This window comes from Peromyscus eremicus, chromosome 1, assembly GCF_949786415.1.
Source record: "Peromyscus eremicus chromosome 1, PerEre_H2_v1, whole genome shotgun sequence".
NCBI classification, from domain to species: domain Eukaryota; kingdom Metazoa; phylum Chordata; class Mammalia; order Rodentia; family Cricetidae; genus Peromyscus; species Peromyscus eremicus.
The window spans coordinates 64331178-64351338 of NC_081416.1; the positions used below are offsets into that span (position 1 = coordinate 64331178).

Sequence of the window (20161 nt, forward strand, 5' to 3'; positions counted from 1 at the left end):
TGTGGGCTTCATGCTGTGGAATTTAATTAATCATCATCTAATTACATTCAATTAAAAAGCATTTGGTTGTTCCCGTGATGTTCATGCCACTATTGCACCAACAGGCATGTCAGGGCAGATCAGTCAGTAATGTAGCTCACAGAGTTCATGGATGGGTAAAATCTGTGGGGCAGACAGGTCCAGAATCAATGCGAAAGATAGGCAGGAAGTGAGACTAGGGAGCTCACAGAAGCACAGGCACAGATGTCCTGGCCTAGGAGTGCCCACAGGCATTCTCATTGCCAATGCCTGACCACAGGGACAGGAGTCACACTGTTTGTCCCTTGAATCTCTGGGACAAAGGAAAGAGCACCCCAGTGAGAGATATCTTAGGAACTAGCTCAAAGTCTTATCTGGACTGGCCCCACCTCTTCTGGGGACTCATCCTCCCAGAAGTTCCTTGGAATACTTAGTCAGTTGGAGTGTTCAGAGCTGCTTTTTGCAAAAGCTCTGTGAGTTTTGGAAACAACTTTCATGTACATTTCTACATACATACATGATGGTGTAGTACAACCTAACATGTAACGAGGTACATAGTGAGTCAATAAGGATGGTGAGGTCGGAGCTGAAGAGATGGCTCAAGGGGGTAAAGAACTTGCTGTGTAAGCATGAGGACCTGGCCGAGTGGTGGTGGTGCACGCCTTTAATCCCAGGACTAGGGAGGGAGAGTCAAGTGGATCTCTGTAAGTTCAAGGCTGGCCTGGTCTACAGAGTGAGATCCAGGACAGGCACCAAAATTACACAGAGAAACTCTGTCTCAAAAAACCAAAAAAAAAAAAAAAAAAAAAAAAAAAGGACCTGAACTCAGGTTCCTAGACCCATAAAAATGCAGCCACAATAGCATAGGTTGGTAATACCAGAACTCCTTCTGTGAGGGAGGTAGAGATTAGCAGAAACATGGGAACTCAAGGGCTAGATTGGTTATGCAGTGGTAAACAACAAGAGACCGTGTTTCAAACAAGGTAGAAGGAGAGGAACAACCCCTAATGTTGACCACCCACCTCCCCACCCCCAACACACACACACACACACACACACACACACACACACACACACACACACGATGAGAAATAAAAAAAGAGGATGACTGCCTGGATCTCAGAGACACTGTATTTTGAAAGACTATTCAAAACAGATGTATGTCATGGTTTATTTGTGAACAGGAGAAGCCAAAGGCAAATACAAACTTAATACTGCTCTAAATAAATTAAACATCCAGAAATCCTTATGATGGGTGGCAAAATTCATCTTTTCCTGTGAGAGTTGTATGGCTGGGTATGAGTGGAGGGAAAAGGGTCCTGCTGATCTATCTCTACATTTTGAAATTTAAATCATGAATATAAGATGATACCTGTTTAAGTTTATTTAAAGTGTGCAGTCATGAAGGTAAATTATTTATTTATACAAGTTAAAAAAAATCCAAAGTCAGAACTATTGAATTACGTGTATAAATCACCTTTTGAATTTATTTTCTAGGATGGCCCTGAATTATTGCAATTGACATTGCTGCCCTTTATTGGAACCAAAAACAAATGAAGTACAGAATTTCACCTTTGTTTCTGGGTACTAACTCAACAGTTGGAACTGTCAGAAAGTAAAATTGCTTCTGTGGATGCATGCTGTGGGTTTCTGCATTTTCTTTCTGTCCACTGTGGGCCTTGTATTTGAGTGTTTCTGGCATGGATTTGGTAATGGCACTTGCTGGAAAGAAGGACTCATGATCTCCCTGTAGAATTTGGACACCCATTTCCTAGGTGCTTTGAGTTGTAGACCAGCAGGGCACACTCATTTTTATTGTGTTCCATTCTGTTAGGCGGTGCTTTAATCCCCGCTATTTCAACTCATAAACCTTACCATCGATGAGACTAATTGCATCAGAAGCAGCCAGGAAACTTCACAAGCATTTGAACCACATAAATAACGCCACCAATTAGCCACCATGGTGCTGAATCTCTCCATCTTCTTGTCAGACGCTGGCGCGTGTGTTGCTCTAATTGCACCCGAGGAGACAAAGAATGGCAAAGTCCCTGCCACCCCTTGACCAGGAAGTATGCTGGGGACCAAAATAGGAGGATGCTTTTCAGGAAGCAAAGAGCAACTTGAGATGGAGAGCATGCATTCCACTCATGTCCAAAGGGACCCCTTGACAGTAGGAATCAGACCTAAGAACACAAGGCCAGGGTCAGAGGAAGAGCACAGAGTGTACACATTTGATGACACCTGTTTTTTCTCCTCTCTTAATGGTGGGGCTAAGTCCTTCCAAAGCTTCTGGACACAGAACTTGCATTGGGTTGGCCCAGGAGCATCACAGAATGCAAAGGTCTGACCCTCCACTTAGGACAGGTTGTGGCTGAGGCATAGTGGAGGAGGCATCAAGGTTTTGCAAACTCAAGACCCCCAAGGAGACCCAGGGAGATCCTTCCTCCAGATGCAGCAAATGTCCTAAGCCTGAACTTCCCATGGTAGAGTCAGGAAGGATGAAGTGTGGTACAGAGCGGCAGGGACATCTTTGCCAATGCCCCTAAGTCAGGGACTTAGTTCTAAGAAAGGCCAACTTGTGGGTATCAGGATTAGACCATCAGGCAGAATTGTAGCCAGAATATTCTTCGGTCCTGCCTGGGCCCTGCATACAGAGTGACATCATCCATCACAGAGTGTTCCCTGTTGGTCCAGGAACATGCATCCTGAGGTTCAGGATAATAGAACACAGAGAGAAGACTTGAGGTAGGACAAAACTCTTGACTCTAGATTAGCTGGGATCTTGGGAGACAGATATACAGGCATATATGACTATTGCAGAGCATACATCCAAAAATATCTGAGAACCCACGGTCCCCATTGTTCCTCAGTGCTAACACTACTCTTGCTTGGTGGGAAGAGCTAGTCTTTTAGAGGATAATGTGCACGCTCTGAATAGGTCTGATTTCTTCTCTCTTATATGAGTCCCAGTGACCCTGTTAATCTGGCTCCTACAGCCATCCTTATTTCTGCTGCTGGTATAGCTGCCCATTCGCACCTCAGAATGGGTGACAATCCTCTCTTGTTGTGCTCTCAGAATAAGGGCTGTGGCAGCCAGTTCTCATACAAAGGTGGTGCGCCCCTCGACCCCCCACCTGCCATTCACTGCTGAGAACCTTATGTGACTGTGGCTTTGTTCGGGTAGCAGAATTCCCATGCCAACTGTCCAGGCTCTTGCTGGACACAGTGTCTCTCTGCTTGTTTAATTTCTGGCTTGTTTCTCTTTTATTTGATTGCTCTCCACATGAGAAGCAGGAAGGGCAGATGACAAGCCCATTTGTCTCTTCCTGTGGATAGCAGGTCATTCACTGTTGTATTCATTTAGTCAGCTGCGCAGCATTTATTGGGCAATTAATGTGTGTCAGTCACACAGTTGATTTATAATTGATTTAAGATTAAGAGGCATGACTTCTGTTTCCAGAGCTTACAGACATGAGATGGGTCCTTTTTGTGTGATGCACAAGAATGGAAATGTGCAAACCATATTTAAAATCACACAGGCAGTGAGGACCCCATTCAGCGAGGCAGCCTGGATAGCAGGCTTTGAGGGAGTGTGAGAGTGGGACTCTCTGCTGAGAAGAGGAGGGCTTTGCGAGGCTGAAAGGGAATTAAGCCCCCAGAATCTGAGCCATGGAGGCACAAAGGAGCAGTGTGGTGGGTCACAGGGACAGTTCGCTCTTCCTGTCACTTAATATAGAAGTGATGAAGACATAGCCAATTCAAGGAGGGTGACTGAGCCTCACTTGTAAAGTGGAATTGTGGAAAGAAATGTTGAGGTCAAGGTTTCCGTCTTCTGAAAAAGAACACACAGTAGTCAACAATTTTAATCTGCTCTCTAGACAACATACTGTCCTCCATGTGGTCCAGAGACCTAGGGAGGTCAGGTCCCCAGATCATATTGAAGAACTGGGTGGCGGGGGTGGGGGGAGGATATAAGTGGCAGAGATGGGGACAGTATCACTCTAGAGAAACATGATCATGAAATCTCATGGGGGAAGGGCTGCGGGCAGAGATGAATTCCTGAGAGTAAGATCTGGTGAGAAAAGAATGGGATTGGCTTCTACCCTGCAGAGGGCAGGGAGAGCCAGCGAAGGGCAGGGGAAGCCCAAGGACAGGTTTGCAAACACAAGTTAGTTTGTGCACCAGAAATCCTGATTCTAGTTTGACAGAAGGTGAGGAATCCCTGGAGTGCATTGCAATGGAATATTGGAGAAATAGACCCTGGAGAAACGCTGTGTTTTTCAAACAAGAGGGTCTTGTTTTACCAGATGCCTTTTAGTAAGTTAGGATCGATCACTTTAAAATTTTAGAATCACTAAATGAAATAGGCATTAAAGTTTCAAGTTCCCTGGAAAATGTCTACAGCCTCTAAGACGATCAAGTCCCTGCTGTGGTTCATAGTGTTAGGACACAGCCACTTTGGGCCTCTTTCTTCCCATCCTCTGAAAAGTATTATCCTTGTCATACAAATGCACTTTGCTTGGCTTTCATGACAGAGTGGCTTCTTGATGCTTTGGCAGAAGAGTGTTCTTCCAAGTGATGGGTGGTTGGTCTGCATTGGTGCCAGCCCAAATCAGATGGCATGGCTCGATGTGACAAATGAAATCTGTGTGCACAGAACCGTTCCCATCCTTCAGTGCAGGACCCACGATCCCAAGCCTGCATTCTTTAAAGGTTATGTTTGCCTTAAGCTAATTAAAGCCATTTGTATCAAATGACTGGGATAGCTTGCCTTTTGAAAATAGAGAAAATAACTGAAGAAGAAGTTGGTTAAGAAAGTCTGAGTTAATTTCATCAGCTGAGCTGAGAACTGCGCTATTAATTTTATTACATCTAAATGTGAGAATAAATCAGTTAGGTGAGGATTGCATTTCCATGTAGATTAGTCCTGCATGCAGAAGTCAGCACTGACTCAATCTGAGCTCTCTGGAGGAGAGCGGCAGGCACATGCTCAAGCCGCAGGCCTGTAAATCAAAAGCTGCTCACTGAACTTGCACAGAGAGCCCAGTGTTTGTCTGAAATCACCTTTTGATTCCATCACGTGGGGCTGCCAGCACAGTAAGTGCTCTTGTGCATTGTGCTCAGGCTGCCTAAGTATCTGTTCATTTAAATCATGCAAATACAGTGCCCTAGGATGAATTAATCGTAAATCCTGATTTATGTCTGAATTGTTTAGGTGTTTGCATCTTCTACTTTATCAACTTATTGAAGTTCTTCCAGTATGAGGCCTCCAGGAGAAACCAAGCCATAAAAGATACTGGCCTTGGGGTACATAAGACTAGCTCAAATGGATTTTTTGGTCCAATAGGCACTGGTACCCTGTATCAAGAAACATCCACCATGTTGTGTATCATATAGCATTGCAAACTCAGCATCTTGGTCTAGAGCTACTGTCATTCTGTTTTGTGGTAGGAAAAATGAAAACTCAGAGAAGAAAAGCAATCATCCTTCATGGGTGCTGAGTGGCTGAGTTGAGCTTTGACAATTTGGCCCATCCAACTTCAACCTGGAGCCTCTGAGTGGAGCCCATCTCTCTCTCTGGAAATGGTAGCTACTGTCCTAGCCTGTTGTGACTTCTCAAATCAGGTAGACAGAGACAGGCATCTCTCATCTGATCCAGCTGCAGCTCTCTCTCTCTTCCTCCATGGTAACCAGACAGCTGAAGATCTCATGGCCCCAGGGTTATGAGCTCAGGTACAGTGCTGGAGAACACACCTTTCCCAGCCTGAGGTCCAAAGCTCTCAAATCACAAGAATAGAGTGACAAGAGGATGTCTCAGAATACAGCATACACCTCAGATACCCAGCAACACTGTCATCCTTGGAGGTAATGGTGTAGCTTAAACTGGGATCCACTCTGTGGTTATAATTACCCCATTCTAGAGATGCAGCTGTAACAAATCTCTCTCTTGTGTTACAATTGCTTTAATATTGAATCCTATTTTTACAAAATGTTCCTATTTGATAAAATTTAATGATGCAATTTAGAAAATGAATATATTTAATCATGCTTTCTCTTCTATATTTAACTGAAGGTTATATAAAAAGGTGCTTTGAGGAAGTTCTAAAATATGAAGTGATGAATGCCAGTATTTGAATGTTAGGACAGCCACACTTAGTTTTAACCTTGTCCAAATGCACTTTAGGCTGGCACCAACCCCTCTTAAAGTCTCATCTCTTCTATAAACGCACAGTGGGCAGTAGACAGGGGTTTGCAGGGGCTGGCCGTTTGGTACCAGACACCCCACTGGTGTGCTCCTCCCTGGAGATATTACTCCCACTCTCAGCAATTCCTAGGTGCCTTTAGGAGTGTGTGTGTGTGTGTGTGTGTGTGTGTGTGTGTGTGTGTGTGTGTGTGTGCGTGTATGTATGACAACATATTAATGAAAAAGAGGCCATGTTTGGAGGGAGGAAAGGGAAAGGAAAATGATATATTTACTTTATAATCTCAAAAAATTAAAAGTCTTCAATATAGCAATAAAACTTGTTTATATTTTCTTATATTTTTAATATACTATATAATATATAGTATACTAAGTCTCATGCTCTGGCAGTACCTGGCTCACATTTCCAGCTCTCATGGCCCTCAGTGTGACCCTCTGTTTTGCCTGTGATGGAGAGAGGCAAAGCCATACGAGTGAGAATCTTGGGGACAGCAACACCCAGGTGCAGCCTTCTTGTGGGTATGTACGAGCTGGCACACACTCATGTCCATGAAGTAGGTACCACAGAACTACTGGCGTTACTTTGTTTTCTTATGACACGGTTAACTGTGGCTCTCTGGAGTGTAGTGCCATCGTCCCATCTGTTGACTCTGATTTGGCTTAATGAAGGCAAGAAGTAGCAAGCGAGGCTCTGCATCCCCAGAGCATTTGTGATGTGATGGATACCTCTGATGGGGCCCGAGGATCCCAGGGGCCCTTGAGATGGGCTTAGAAAAAGGTGGCATAAATTCTTACTCGAATGCCTCTTGTTCTCCCTAGCTGGGCTCTGATAAGTGGCATTGCAGGCATCTCACGCCTGGTTCTGAGTGGTTTTCAGATAGCTGGAGGATCAGCAGAGTTGGGGATGCTCAGAGGAGAGGACAGTAGAGTGCTGTGGGAACAGGAGTTGATGTGCTGCTCTGGGAGAATGCGTAGTGGTTTGCTTAGGAGGGAGGGAGACAGCGTGCTGGGAGAAAGGTTGGCGTTAGGCGTTCTGGGAGATGGCAGTGTGGTGCTGTGTGGTGGGCCCTCATGGTGTGCTTATCTCCACTCAGCTCCTGGGAATTTCAACTGTGCCACATCCTGCTTTAGACATACCATCTTTCCACAGTAAGCATGTAACCTGAGGATGTAAAAGGTCATAGCACCTGCCACAGGTCATGAGCCCCCTCCATCACCCTGAGGAGACCCCATCCCCTCGGGCCTCGGAGTCTCTTGTGCTGGGATCTCGTGGAGGGCTGTGAGTTTGAACTGTGGGGCTCACCCTTCAGGCACCCAAGTAAACACCCTCCAGTGATCTGTGGCCCTTGTGAAGCAGCTGATGTTACAGGTCCTGGGAGGACACAGGAAGTTTGAAAACACCCTGGAGCCAAAAGGAAGGGAGAGACTTCCTAACTATCTAAGAATGTAGAGGCTGAAAGATTAAAAATAAAAATGGCCACCAGTCTGGGGACATATCTACACATGAAAAATAAAGCAGGAACTGACCTTAAGTCAGAGCAGAGGCGCTGGAGGACTATGTTGCCCTGGTGTGGATCCTAACAGGAAAAGGGATATCACATTCATCCATGATGCTAAAAATCTAACAATTGTGTCCGTGAGTGTATATGTGTACACACATATCTGTATATATGTACATGCGTGTGTATGTGTGTATACCTGTGTGTGCACATGTATCTGTGTACCTGTGTATCTGTACTCATTTCTGTGTGTATACCATGTGTACATGTTTCTGCATATGAACCTCTGTGTATACACATATGTCTGTGTGTATAGACCTTTGTCTCTGTATAAACTTGTGTGCACACATGTGTCTCTATGCTTATGCCTGTATGTCTGTGGGTGGGTGTGCATGCACATGTATCCTTTGTGTGCCCCTGTGGGTACATTGCCTGTGCACAGCATCAGCATCTTAGAGAGTTGGAGAATTTGACCCACTTGTGCTAGCCCAAGTCCTAAGGTACAAACTGTGACGATCCCAAGATCCCCAGAGCACAGCTTCCCGGAGTGCAGCGCAGCCTCTTCCTTCAGACAGGGACGTGCATCTCTGCTCTCCTCCCGCGTTGTCTTGAGTGGTGGGTGTTGCTTGAATAACCCAGCTTGACACTGAAATGGGCTCAAGCTTTTAGGGAAAACCACTGTTTTTCAAGGTCACACGATCCTCTCTCTTCCTGCCCCCTCCTACCCCGACCTGTGCTTCTGCATCTTCTCCAGCCTCAGCCCATTTGTTCGTCCTCTTGCCTGCTCCAAGCCTGTGACCAGGTCCCTGTACTGCCATGTGCTGACCCCAGAGCACTTACAAGATGTGTGCTTTCTTATAGGAGTGGTCTAACTTAATGTTCCTACCTTTAAAATCTCAGCTGTAGGGTGGAGATTAGAACCTTGTTACTGTTGACATTGTGCAGGGTCACCCACTGCCCATTAATTCACCTCTGAATGCATGCTCGTGGAGGCCAGAGATGTGGGTTGGATGCTAGCTCTGCCGTCACTGTCTGGATCCAGAATGTACATGCTGTCCACTTCCTCTGGGCATAGCAGCTCACAGACCGCATCTGCGGTGGGTGGCTACAGTGCCCTAGTGGCCTGGGAACAGCTTTCTGGGGGACTAGTTACATTGTCTAGTACTTTCATGGGTACTGAAACATACTTGCCATATACAGCATCATCAAAGAGCCTAAGTGTGTCTTGGGCGCCCCTCTCTTCCTGCTGTCCCACAGGACAGCTGTGTTATAGTCTCCTTCATATAGCTGGCACTGTGGTGGGTAATGCTCCTGTATCCATAGCCTTATGTGGTCTACCTGCATCAGGCAGCCAGACTGCTTCAGGTTCTGGAATGTTCTAGGGAAACTGACCCATTACCTCACAGGCTATCCTGTCTAGTGGTGACCTAGGATTCCCCTAAAGTCAAGTGGAGCAATGGAGGAACAGAGAAACTGGTGTCTGTTACAGGGTGGGTCACCCTTCACGGCCGGGATGGTCTTACAGTCCAGGATCCCCACACCTTGAGGAAGCTCAGCCCTGCCCTCCTGTCTGAATGTTTTACCACCTCATTGGCATAGGAAATTCCAAGAAAATAAAAATGGGTGGAAAAATCAATTCTCTCTGTCACTTGTCAACTCTGGAATCACAACCTGTGAAAAATTTAGGAGGACTCAGAAGTGATTTACATTGCCATGAAAATGATCTTCAGTACTGTGGAACTCGGTGAGCCAAGCTGGAGAGCCAGGAGCTGGAGAGGCTGCGGGATCATCTCACAGATGGACACCAGGAGCACGGGAGTGTCCTCTAGCTGGCTGTTGGGCTTGAGCAGAGCTTGGTAGTGACTTCACGGAGTGGAGGTTATTCCCTTCCTTCGAGGAGGTCTCTGAGGATAGTGCTAGTGTGGCTGTCATTGTGATCAAGCCTTCCTGGCAGGGCTTCTGCTTGGCCTGTCCATCCTGGGATGGGCTCCCCAGTCAGGTGGTAAACTCCTTGTCCTACTCCTGGAGCTGTGCATCAGGACAGTTCTGTCCCCTACTGCCATGCCACTGGCTCCTGGACTCCAGCTTTGACTTTGGCTGCACCTCCAAGGGTTCTGAGGAACCCTCTGTTCACCGGCCAGCTGGTACAGCTCTCGGGAAGCCCCGACCAATAACATCACTTCTGTCACCTCTCTTCACCAACAAAGGAGCACTGTGCAGAAATCCTGTGAACAGTAAGCCAACACCTGCCAGTTCCTGTGACTTCCACAGCTCTGGCCCCTGTCCTCCCAGACTACCCTGTCATCCATGCTGTTTCTCCCAGCCCTCAATATTGCCAAGGAGAAAAATCAAAGTGGAAGCCACTGGGGAGCCTTCAAATCAATACTGGGCTTGATCAATAGACGGATTGCAGGGAAGGCATTACCATCATGCCTTGCTCCTAGGTGGAAATGTATCCTGCACTCCCCCAGGTACATGGGGGCCTGAAGTCTTACAACTTGTTGATTTTGCTCCATAAAGCAGTTCTCTCTGCCACTTCAGGGAGTCCTTTACGATGGCATCATCGGAATCTGTGGAGAGGCCCAAAGCAAAGAGTACTTAAGCATGTCAGAGTGGACCCTGGAAGTGGCCCACAGAGAGCCATAGAGTAGGCACTTCCACAGTGGAATGGCTGAAGCCCAGACCCAATTATGTCTGGGGGCTCGAGGAGCTTCTCCCACGCACCTCCACAGGGGCTGCAAAATCAATGGCTGTTAAAAAGAGTTGGCTGTTAAGGCAACCACATAGGGCAAGGTGCAGACATTTGTCACAGGTGTTCAGGGGATATATGTCTGCCATGAAGGGCTTTAAAATGTTCATCAAAATATTTTCTCCAAGACACACTCAAGAGCACCAATATGAACCCATGAATCTCAAAGGCTAGCCTTTAAAATCTGATCTTTCCAAAGATCAACTGTTTCTAGTTAAATAAAGACTTCAGTATACCTTCTTAAGATAATAGAGGGATAAACATAAGCCATGCTTCCTTTGTTCAAGAATAGCATTACAGACATCTGGCCTTGCTGCCAACTCCACTGACTTGATTAACCATGGATATTAATCTGTATATCCTCAGAAGATGCTTGCATGTCTTTTTCCATGGTCACTGTGTTGTAACTATAGAGCATGCACTGTAGAGGCAAACCCAGCCTTGCTCCTTCCTTGCAAAGTCCGCCCTGTCTTGTTCTGTACAGCTTGCTCTTTATGACATTTTGGATAAAGTCCAAACCAAATGGCTTGTGGCTCATTCTTGGGTAGTAAAATCCCATCCACTCACTTATGGTCACAAAACAGAGCTCAGTTCAGTAATTAAATGTGTGAAGTCCATAACAGTAATCAGAACCTCCAACTTCCCCTGAAGTTTGGCTTTTCTTTTCCCATACCTGGGTCTGCTTTGGGCTGGACACTGTGAGCAAGGAGTCAGTTCAGCTTATGTTTGCTCCTTCTTCCTCATTCTGCAGATGAGGGTTGTGTGAAAGGTAGAAGGACAGGGTCTCTAGGCCCTGCCTGGCCAGCCCTGGGAGGAGTTTGTGGAACACCCTTTCTTTCTCACAAGAGCTACCAGCGGCTGCTCCATCTCTGCACTTCTCTGCAGTTCTGTCATTAAAGTCCCCTGGACACAGGTCCATGTATTTCTCTGGCCAGCCTAGACCTCCTGCTATGGCTGTTCACACTTGCATTTACCTCGGTCCAAACCTTTGCCCATCCACTTTCTTAGGGTGCAGATGAGGCAAACTAAGAGTCTGTATCTGTCCATAAGCCTCTGAACAAACTTTGCTCTCCTATTCCCAGGGTGCCGAGGCTGGACCCAGAGCTGGAGCCTTTTATAAGGTGCAATGAATAACAGGGTTGGGCTTTGCCCCTCTGACCACACCGGAGTCTTGCTAGTGATGTTTAGGATGAAGACTGGTCTCTAGAGATCATGATATCCTACTGTAGGAGCTTGCAGCCCTACCTTGACCTCTCAAGTAGGTAGGTCTGAGTTCAAGAGCTTGGCCAATGACCTAACCAACCATGTCTCCACAGTGAGACCTCTTCTTTTGGACAGCAAGCCGGGGATCTTACTGGACTGAAAACACGTTCAGTTGCCAGGTGCCTAGAGAAGGCACAGAAGCATCAGGCTTTGTCCAATCCCAGGTCCAATGTCAATGACAGTGAATTTGGAAGGTGTGAAGAGGCAAGGACCACAGCTACTATTAACTGAATGGCCTTGCCCCTGCCTTATGCCTCAGAGCAACAAAGCTCTGTCGTCTTGACTCTTTAGAGCATTCAATGCAGGAGAGAACAGGTAACAGGGTAGAGAAGTATAGACAGCCTGGCTCAAGGCTGATGTCAAAGGTTCACCTGTGTATATTTTTTAATGTGATTTTTGCCCCTGGGGGGTCACAAAGCAAAAGGTAATTTTTCTCATCCATGTGTTCTTTCTTCACTCTTCCATGGGATGGTGATGCAGGGACCTGCCCATCCTGCTATGTGAAAGATGGAGGCAAAATTTCCCAGTGTGGAATCAGGACAGAGACCTGTGTCCAGGTCTACTTCACACATTGACAATGAATGCACTTCAGGAGTGACCCTAGACTTCTAGAAGTCTTTTCCAAATTACATTTATTTATTTATTTATTTATTTATTTATTTATTTATTTATTTACTTACTTAGTGTGTGTGTGTGTATGTGACATGTGGTGTGTGTGTGTATGTGTGTGCTCTTGTGTGCGTGTAGCATTCTCTGTGTATAGCATTCTGTGCTTGTAGAGGTCAGCCTTTACCACTGAGCCATCTCAAAGACACACACTCTAGAACTTTTAATGTTTTCAACAGCAAGGCTTGGCATCATGGGTGAGAAAATTCTCTAATTTCCTTGACTTTAATTTTGTTTCTTGACATAGATTTGATTATTCACCAGAATGGGAAGCTGATAGCTCCTCTCAAGGTGGACCTATCTGCCTCTCCCTTGCCCTCTCTCTCTCCCTCCCTCCCTCCCTCCCTCTCTCCCTCCCTCCCTCCCTCTCTTCATTTCTTTCTTCCTATTTTTGTCAATACTGGGTCTCCAACCCCAGGCCTCACACATGCTGGGCGAACTCTTCTACTGAGTCACACCCTACCCGCTTCCAGGATAATCTTGAAATGGTTGGGTAGATGGTTTGACCAGGCCTAGGGATGTGTCTTGGTTATGGCTGTGGCTGGTTGTGCTGGAGCCCTGTGGTTAGCATGTCTGGCTTCTGTGTGAAAGGAAGGGCACATAGTGGAAGCTCAGTCCTGCACATACAATGATATGAGGAAGCCATGACACCAGGGTTGCATGCTTGGCTTGCTTGCCTACAGCTTGAGCTAATAATGGCTGCTCCTTCAGATGCAAGTGCCAGCTCTCTGTCCCTGGGGAAAATGTCAGCCAGGACTTCTGCAGAGTGACAGTGGTGGACAAGGGTCCTCGTACTCATGACATCGTCTAGGTGCTCATACCCACTCCTAGAGTTGTAACATCCATGTTTCTGCCTGGTCCAGATAATGTACCTCTGTGCTCCAGGGTCACTCTGTCCATGGCCAGAGCTTGCTAGCTGCTCTGTCTGTGAAGTACAGGTGTTAACTGAAAATACTTCAGTGAGAGGCTTCTTCCTCACAGCTCGGGATGCCCTGTAGCTGCTTGGCTCTGCAGCCACAGCCTGCAGGGTACAGATACCCACAGTGAGCATGATGGTCACCTCAAGTCCAGCATGGGAATCAGATCTGCATGGCCCCCGTCCACTAACTTGAACAGAATGGGTGGCAGAGGATGCAGTGTTGGCAGTGATCATGATGTTGGCGGTGCACAAGATATTCACAGTGGTAGATCAAGGAAGATTGCAGGTGAAAAGTGCCAAAATGGTTCCCCTGCCTTGCCCTGCCTGCCTTATCCTCCAGGCTCAGATGTTTTCCCAGAGGAAGCCACTGGTCACCATTTTTGATGTGCATGTTTGCACATGTGTGCACATTTGTGCGGCATGCACACACAGGGGAAGCTATTCCTGCCATCTCCTGCTTTCCCCTCTGTGGCCTTCCCAACATAGGCTGATGTCAGATGCTCTGGCTCCACCTTGAGAAGCAGAAGGGTTCCAATGTCATGGTTCTAAAACCAGGAGAAGCCTGCTGCTGCTTCTCTGGTGGTTTCTCTTTCTGTTGGGTTGGTATGTGGTTGGATAGTTTAGTTTCCCTTTCTATTCTTGGTGCTAAAACAGTCATCAGTGTGCTGTCTTTTCCTGAAAGCATTTGCTATGTTTTTTTTTTTTTTTTTGAGCCATTGGATAGATATAGTTTGAAAAAGAAACTTCAAATTTCAACTTGGTTTTCATTTGAGGCTTGCCAGATTGTGTCTTTTTCTCTACTCCTTTGCTCATGCAGTTATTGTTCAAATGTCATGCGCTCCAGCCCATGGAAAACCCCTTACCCATTTGGTGATGAGCAAGGGATAGCTAGAGGTATGGCTGGCTTGGGGTCTCCTCCATACCCATCAGGGATGTCCCATGATGTCCATGATGGCTACCAGCTGTCAAAGGTTTACTGAGGCTGGTTCTGTGACACACGCTGTTCCTTGTCTTTTCTGGGGGAAGGCCTGGGTCCTATCCCCAACACAAGTAGTCTGGCCACACAGCATTAACAACGGTGATTTAGACTATGCTGAGTTCAGGCCATATGAAGTTTGATGGACCAAGGAAGCTCTGACTGCCTGGGTATTGGGAAGCACAGGGAAAGTGATAGCATCCAGATTAGCATATGGGCCATATGGGATGAGCCACGGCAGTGGCTAACCATTTGCTAGTAGTATTCTTACCACCTCCCACCATGTGCTGACTCACCATGTAGTTTTTGTTGGGGACACTCTCCATGTGCTCGTTTTTCCTTGGATTCTTCATTTAAAAGATTATGGGGAACAGAGTGGGACCAGCCAGCATCTTCAGAGAAAGGTCGAAAAGAGGGCTGCAGGGAGTCACAGACACAGATGTTATGGGTGGTCCTTGGCTGGGTCAGGAAAGGGCCCAGGTGAGAGACCTATGTCTCTGAGGCTCAGGATCAAGATAACGTTGTCATTAGACAGTAGTTGGAAGGCAAGATGGCAGAGTCTGTCTGTAGACTAGCACTCAATTTGGATTTTCAAAGTCACATTTTATCTTTGCTTAATTTTTCAAATTATGACCAACACGACAAATGGAATACTAATGAGCATTGTTTTGGTCCTACAGATAAAAGCAAAGAGCTCAGCCGTGCACCCCGTCCCCCTGCACTGATGCTACGAGCCCCGGAGAGGAAAAGCCTGGCGGGAGACAAAGAGGATAAGGTGAGGGTCAACCCTTGGAGTTATAGAGACACAATCCACAGGTGGAAGATCCGGGGCTGGGACACCCTCACACATGTTTCTCACAGGCATTTATGAAATGGCTTTGCTAGTCTGCCCTACACCACAGCTGAGTCCAGACTGGCAACTTTATATCCTGAAGGAGAGTAAACCCCAGGCAAGGTCAAGCAGAACACCCCAACCTAGTAGAGTTCATGGATGGAATCCTTCCTGTGGGAAGGAGCTTGGCTTCCAGTTCAGTTCACACTGTATCTGTTTCCAGAATGAAGAGAAGACATGTGAGGAGCAGGCTTCTGCTGACATGCGGTTCAAAGTTGGGTTTTAGTGTTAAAGAAATCCCAAGGCATGGCCATTTTTCTTTAAATATTGATATTTTAGGTCATTCTCTTCACACATTTGTCAAATGGCTACAGAACTCTGCTTCTGGATAAGCTGGGGTTTTCCTATGTCACTAGACTTGAGAATAACAAATTGCAGGCACCTGCCCTCACCAGGCTGTCCTAGAGCCTCTGTGTTTCAGAACCTTCCAATATGTTCTCCTCTTTACTTTTCTCAAGTGTTCCTACCTCATGCCCACTGGGAGTTCTCTGTTCTCCCTGGCTGTGCTCCCCAGTTAGCCTCACTGCAGGACACAATCACCCTGAAGCTCACCCACCTCTTGTTTACCACTTCTAGTATCAGTGTTGAATGGTGAGCACCAATCCCAAGTGTGTGTTGGTGCAGATTAAAACCTGCTCTGATGCATGAGCTTTCAGAAGAGATTAGCACATCTATGCTGGAATTACATATTAATTACACAGCTAGTCTTGCTGGGGCTGTCGTAAATACTAGCTTTATTACTGGGTTCTGCCAGTCTGATTCACTTTTATTATTTCCCCATCAGGCAGGAGTTTTACACCATGATTAGCCATTTTTATCACCAACAGGAAATCATAACCAGCATGCGCCTCATGAAGAAGATCTTGGTAATTAGCAGGAGAGGATCCTAGCATTGCCAAATTTAGAAGTTGGTCCCATCACAAATTACACTCTACCATACTTACTTGAATAATTTGGTACTCAGATCCTCCGTGTTGAGTTCTCTTGGTCAATTAGCTTCCAAATGAAAATCCCCTCCAGTTTTCCTAATTGGATTAGCAATATAAACCCTGGTATTAATATATATACATATATATGTATATATATATGTGTGTGAAGACAAGTGCTTCTTAATACTCCCTGTTAAGCTAATTATTTATCCTGACCTTATTTTCTCACAGGAAACAAAGATACTTTCTACTTCTAGAAAGTTTTTTTAAAAATTTTATGAAAGCTTTGTTCTTATACTTATGAATGTAAGGGGTAACTGTATAATTTAAAAACCATTTATTAAATGCTGGTATCAGCCACAAAGAGCAGAGGATATGAGGGCACCGGAAAGACACAGGATGCCTATGTACAATTGCCATCATGGGTTCAATGATTCAGTCACCTTCCCCGATCTCTCTCCACACAGAACAGGGCAGGTGCTTCTGTGGTTATCTGCTCCTATCTCAGGTTTGCTGTCCTTCCCTGGTGGGAGGGACTGGCTGGCCTTTTTTATAACACAGTCAACGTGGAGCAGCTTTGTTTTATTATTAAGGATTTTACCAAAGAGCTACACTCGGCAGATTTACCTCTTTGGAATTTCTCCCTCCTTTAAAAAAATTCAATGATGTGTCTGTGTGGGGATATGCCTAAGGAGGCCAGAAGAGGATGTCAGATTCTCTGGAGCTGGAGTTACAGGTTGTTGTGAGAGGCCCAAAGTGAGCACTTAGAACCAAATTCAGGTCTTCTTTGAGAAAAGTGTGTAGTCTGAACCTCTGAGTCATTGCTCCAGTTCCAGGTTTAACCCTCTTTGGCCAGCGGTTCTCAACTTGTATGTCATGACTCCTGGGGTGTATGTGTGTGTCACATAGCAGAAATCCTGCATATCAGACATTTACATTACAATTCATAACAGTAGCAAAATTACAGTTATGAAGTGGCAACGAAGTAATTTTATGGTTGGAGGTCACCACAACATAAGGAACTGTATTAAAGGGTCGCAGCATCAGGAAGGTTGAGAACCACTGCTCTTGGCTCTTATAGTAACTCAGAGTCCTTTCTCACTACATTAGAAATTCATGCCTAGGGTGTCCACAACTTAGTGCATTCCTTTCTCCATACCCAGAAGAGTGACAAGGAATACAAGCTGTGGCTGCAGCATTGTCCTGGGCTTTGGTCCCTGGTGTTAGGCATTGGCGCCACCACCACTGCCTCTCTCACATTGACCTCGTGTTGGGTGTTTCTGCCACTGGGATGACTACTCACTTCATGTAGATACGGTTGGGCAGGTGATCCATCATATTTTCCTGTGCATGCCTTAAAATTCGCTGGCATTGTTGCTGGTAAAATCATGGCTCCAAAGCGTCAAGGTGATACTCAGTTTTGTAACCCTCAGCTGAGAACAGGTTGTCATTTGAAACAACCCACCTGCCCTTTAATCTCACCTGAATTACCAGATAGAAAGAAAGGCCATCATCTTTGTTGTGGTCTGAGTTTGATGTTGGAGCCTTGCAAACTGCTGGGGGTGGGCTGGGGTGGGGGACAAAGGTCTAGAAAGTTCCTTATCCCTAGAATTAATGCTTTCTGAATTGTTTCCTTTCCTAGAATGATGGCATAGTTGTATTAATCCTGTTTACTTTTGAAGGGCTTCCTCTCTTGATGTTGCTCTTTCATGGTGGGAATTAGGCTGTAGCCCATTGTTGAACCAAGATTTCATGACTGTCTTAAGTAGGACAGCTAAGTATGACATCCCGAATCTTGGCTTTGGGTCCCTGTTGGACTTGTGATTGTCCAGAGTTCTTAATTTCAAACAACATTTGCCTTCCCTGCCCCATTTCTGTCTGGGAGAAGGGCCCATTTGCTGCTGTTTTGGACTGGAGAGAATAAATCTTCATTTTCCTCTAGGAGGTACCAACAGCTTTTGTTTTCTAAAAAAAGAACAAAGGAAGTGACACTTTCCAAGTCCAGATGAGCAATGGAATCACATCTACCTTGAAAAATGACCCCTTGAGTGCTGTCTGAGTAAGGTGCTGCTGATCCAGAAAGGTGGGGAATACCCTCACCTCCAGAGCAGCCAATCCTGTCTGGGACTCTGTTCTCCCTTAAGGATGGCAGCTTGAGCCAGGTGTGGTGGCTGACACAGGGAAGGCTAGTACTCAAGAGGTTAAGACGAGAGGATCACTGCAAGTCTGAGTCCATCCTAGGTTGTTCCGGGACAGCCTAGGTAGAGTAGGCTTGTCACTTCCTCTGCCATAATGGACCCAAATGTTAGCCCTGGCTGTGTCTAGGATATCTTGCAGCATGGGCTTCTCTGTCACTGGACATAGGGATTTCACGGCACAGTGAATCTAGCCTATGAGTCCTGGATATGAGCTCAGTGATGTTTTCCTACCCCTGCCCATCCCCCAGATCTGCAGCACTCTCATGACTCCCCTGTCTCTGGATCTGAGAGCAGAAGACAAGTGGGGACCCTAGAGGCTGCCTCTTGTGGGTTGCTCTCCATGTGTATGTAGTGTAGTCTGTTGTCAACTCAAGCCTTCTTGTGACTGCCCAAACAAGAGCCTCCTCTCTGGATGTTTTGCTCAGTGGTCCTTGCTGGAGACAGCTGAGCCTGCTAGGGACTTGGTTACTTTCTACTCTGTTACTGGAGCTGAGAGAGTGTTCAGAATGAAAACAATCATCTCTCTCCTTCTCTTTCATTCAAAGGAGCCTCCACCCATGCTGGTAAGAGGGGAGGAGACTGCAGCAAAAGGGAACAGACCTGTGGCCTCCACGCCTGTGCCTGGATCCCCCTGGTAAGACTCCTCTAAAGCCAAGAGCTATATAAAACACAGCTTCGTGTCCCAGAGTCTGCTTAATGTCATCAGAGAGAAAGTGGGTGCTCCTTAGGTGTATTATGCTTAATAAAACAAAATCTCCACCCCAGGGCAGATATAATTCTCCGCTGTTGTCACATCTGTAGAAAGGAAAATGGTGCTTAAGTGATGAGTTTCTCTGTCCTGATGTATTTGTATGAATTAAAACAGCAGCGCTGTTGCATATAGATCAGCAAGAGTCAACGGCTCGAGGTAAATGTAGCGTGCCATGAGCTGCTAAGAATTCTCTACCCTCTCCTGGAGGAGGAGCATTGGGAAGTAACTGTTAATTAAAGCCATGCCTCGCTCTCTCCAGCTGCCCTGCGAGGATTCCTGATCTCTGAGTATGCCTTACTCCAAAACACCTTCCACAAGGGAGCCACAGTCTTTGGTTTTTAAAAGTGCCCTTTTCTAATGGAGTAATTTGGAACTGGGATAAAAAGGTTATTATAGTAAAAATTAGTTTTAAAACCTGACAATTGGAGTACAATATACAGCTGGGAGGAAATGCTAAATCCAACTAAGAGAAATAGCAATGATGGCATAAGGGTAATGTGCCCTCCAGGGACAGCAATGGGGGTATTGGGGTAATGTACCCTTTGGGGGCTGCAGGGGGGTATCAGGGTAATATGCCCTCTGGGAGCTGCAATGGGGCCATCAGGGCACAACATTCTCTAAGAAGAGCAATGGCATGTGTCAGGAATAGTCTCATTGTCTCAGGTCCTCACATCTACTGTGCAGGGCTTATTGAACCCTGTAGCTGTGTGCTGGCTATCTATTCTACTTAAGAGAAAGGGTATCCTTTCTTCCTGGGTAGGGTAGTCCCCGTGTTGTAGCATTAGTGACCTCTTGTTCACCACCTTCTGCGATATCCCTGGGAGTGACTGGGTGCTGCTTCCCTAAGCCCATGGACCACAGGGCTCTCTGAGTCTATTGTTCAATTCTGACTCCAGATACTAGATTACAAGGTGACATCAGATCTCTGGGCTAAAGGCTCAGTCCCAGGAGACTATTTCATAAAGATGCTAGTCAGCAGGTGGCCTCAGCAGGTTACCCACACTCTGTCTAGCTGACTACAAATCCAGGGCCTCCCACTGCCTCCCCTCAATTTTGGTGATAATTCTCTAGAGTGACTCACAGGACTCAGGAAAGTGCT

At 46.2% G+C, this 20161-nt stretch overlaps 1 protein-coding gene across 1 annotated transcript in view; it reads left to right on the forward strand.

Moving 5' to 3' along the window:
* Positions 1 to 20161, forward strand: part of Tcerg1l (transcription elongation regulator 1 like) — a 194801-nt gene that overhangs the window by 104819 nt on the left and 69821 nt on the right. The window contains exons 5-6 of the mRNA XM_059250417.1: positions 14973 to 15067; positions 18857 to 18945. Coding sequence (XP_059106400.1) covers positions 14973 to 15067; positions 18857 to 18945 — 184 coding nt within the window. The remainder of the gene's footprint in view (positions 1 to 14972; positions 15068 to 18856; positions 18946 to 20161) is intronic.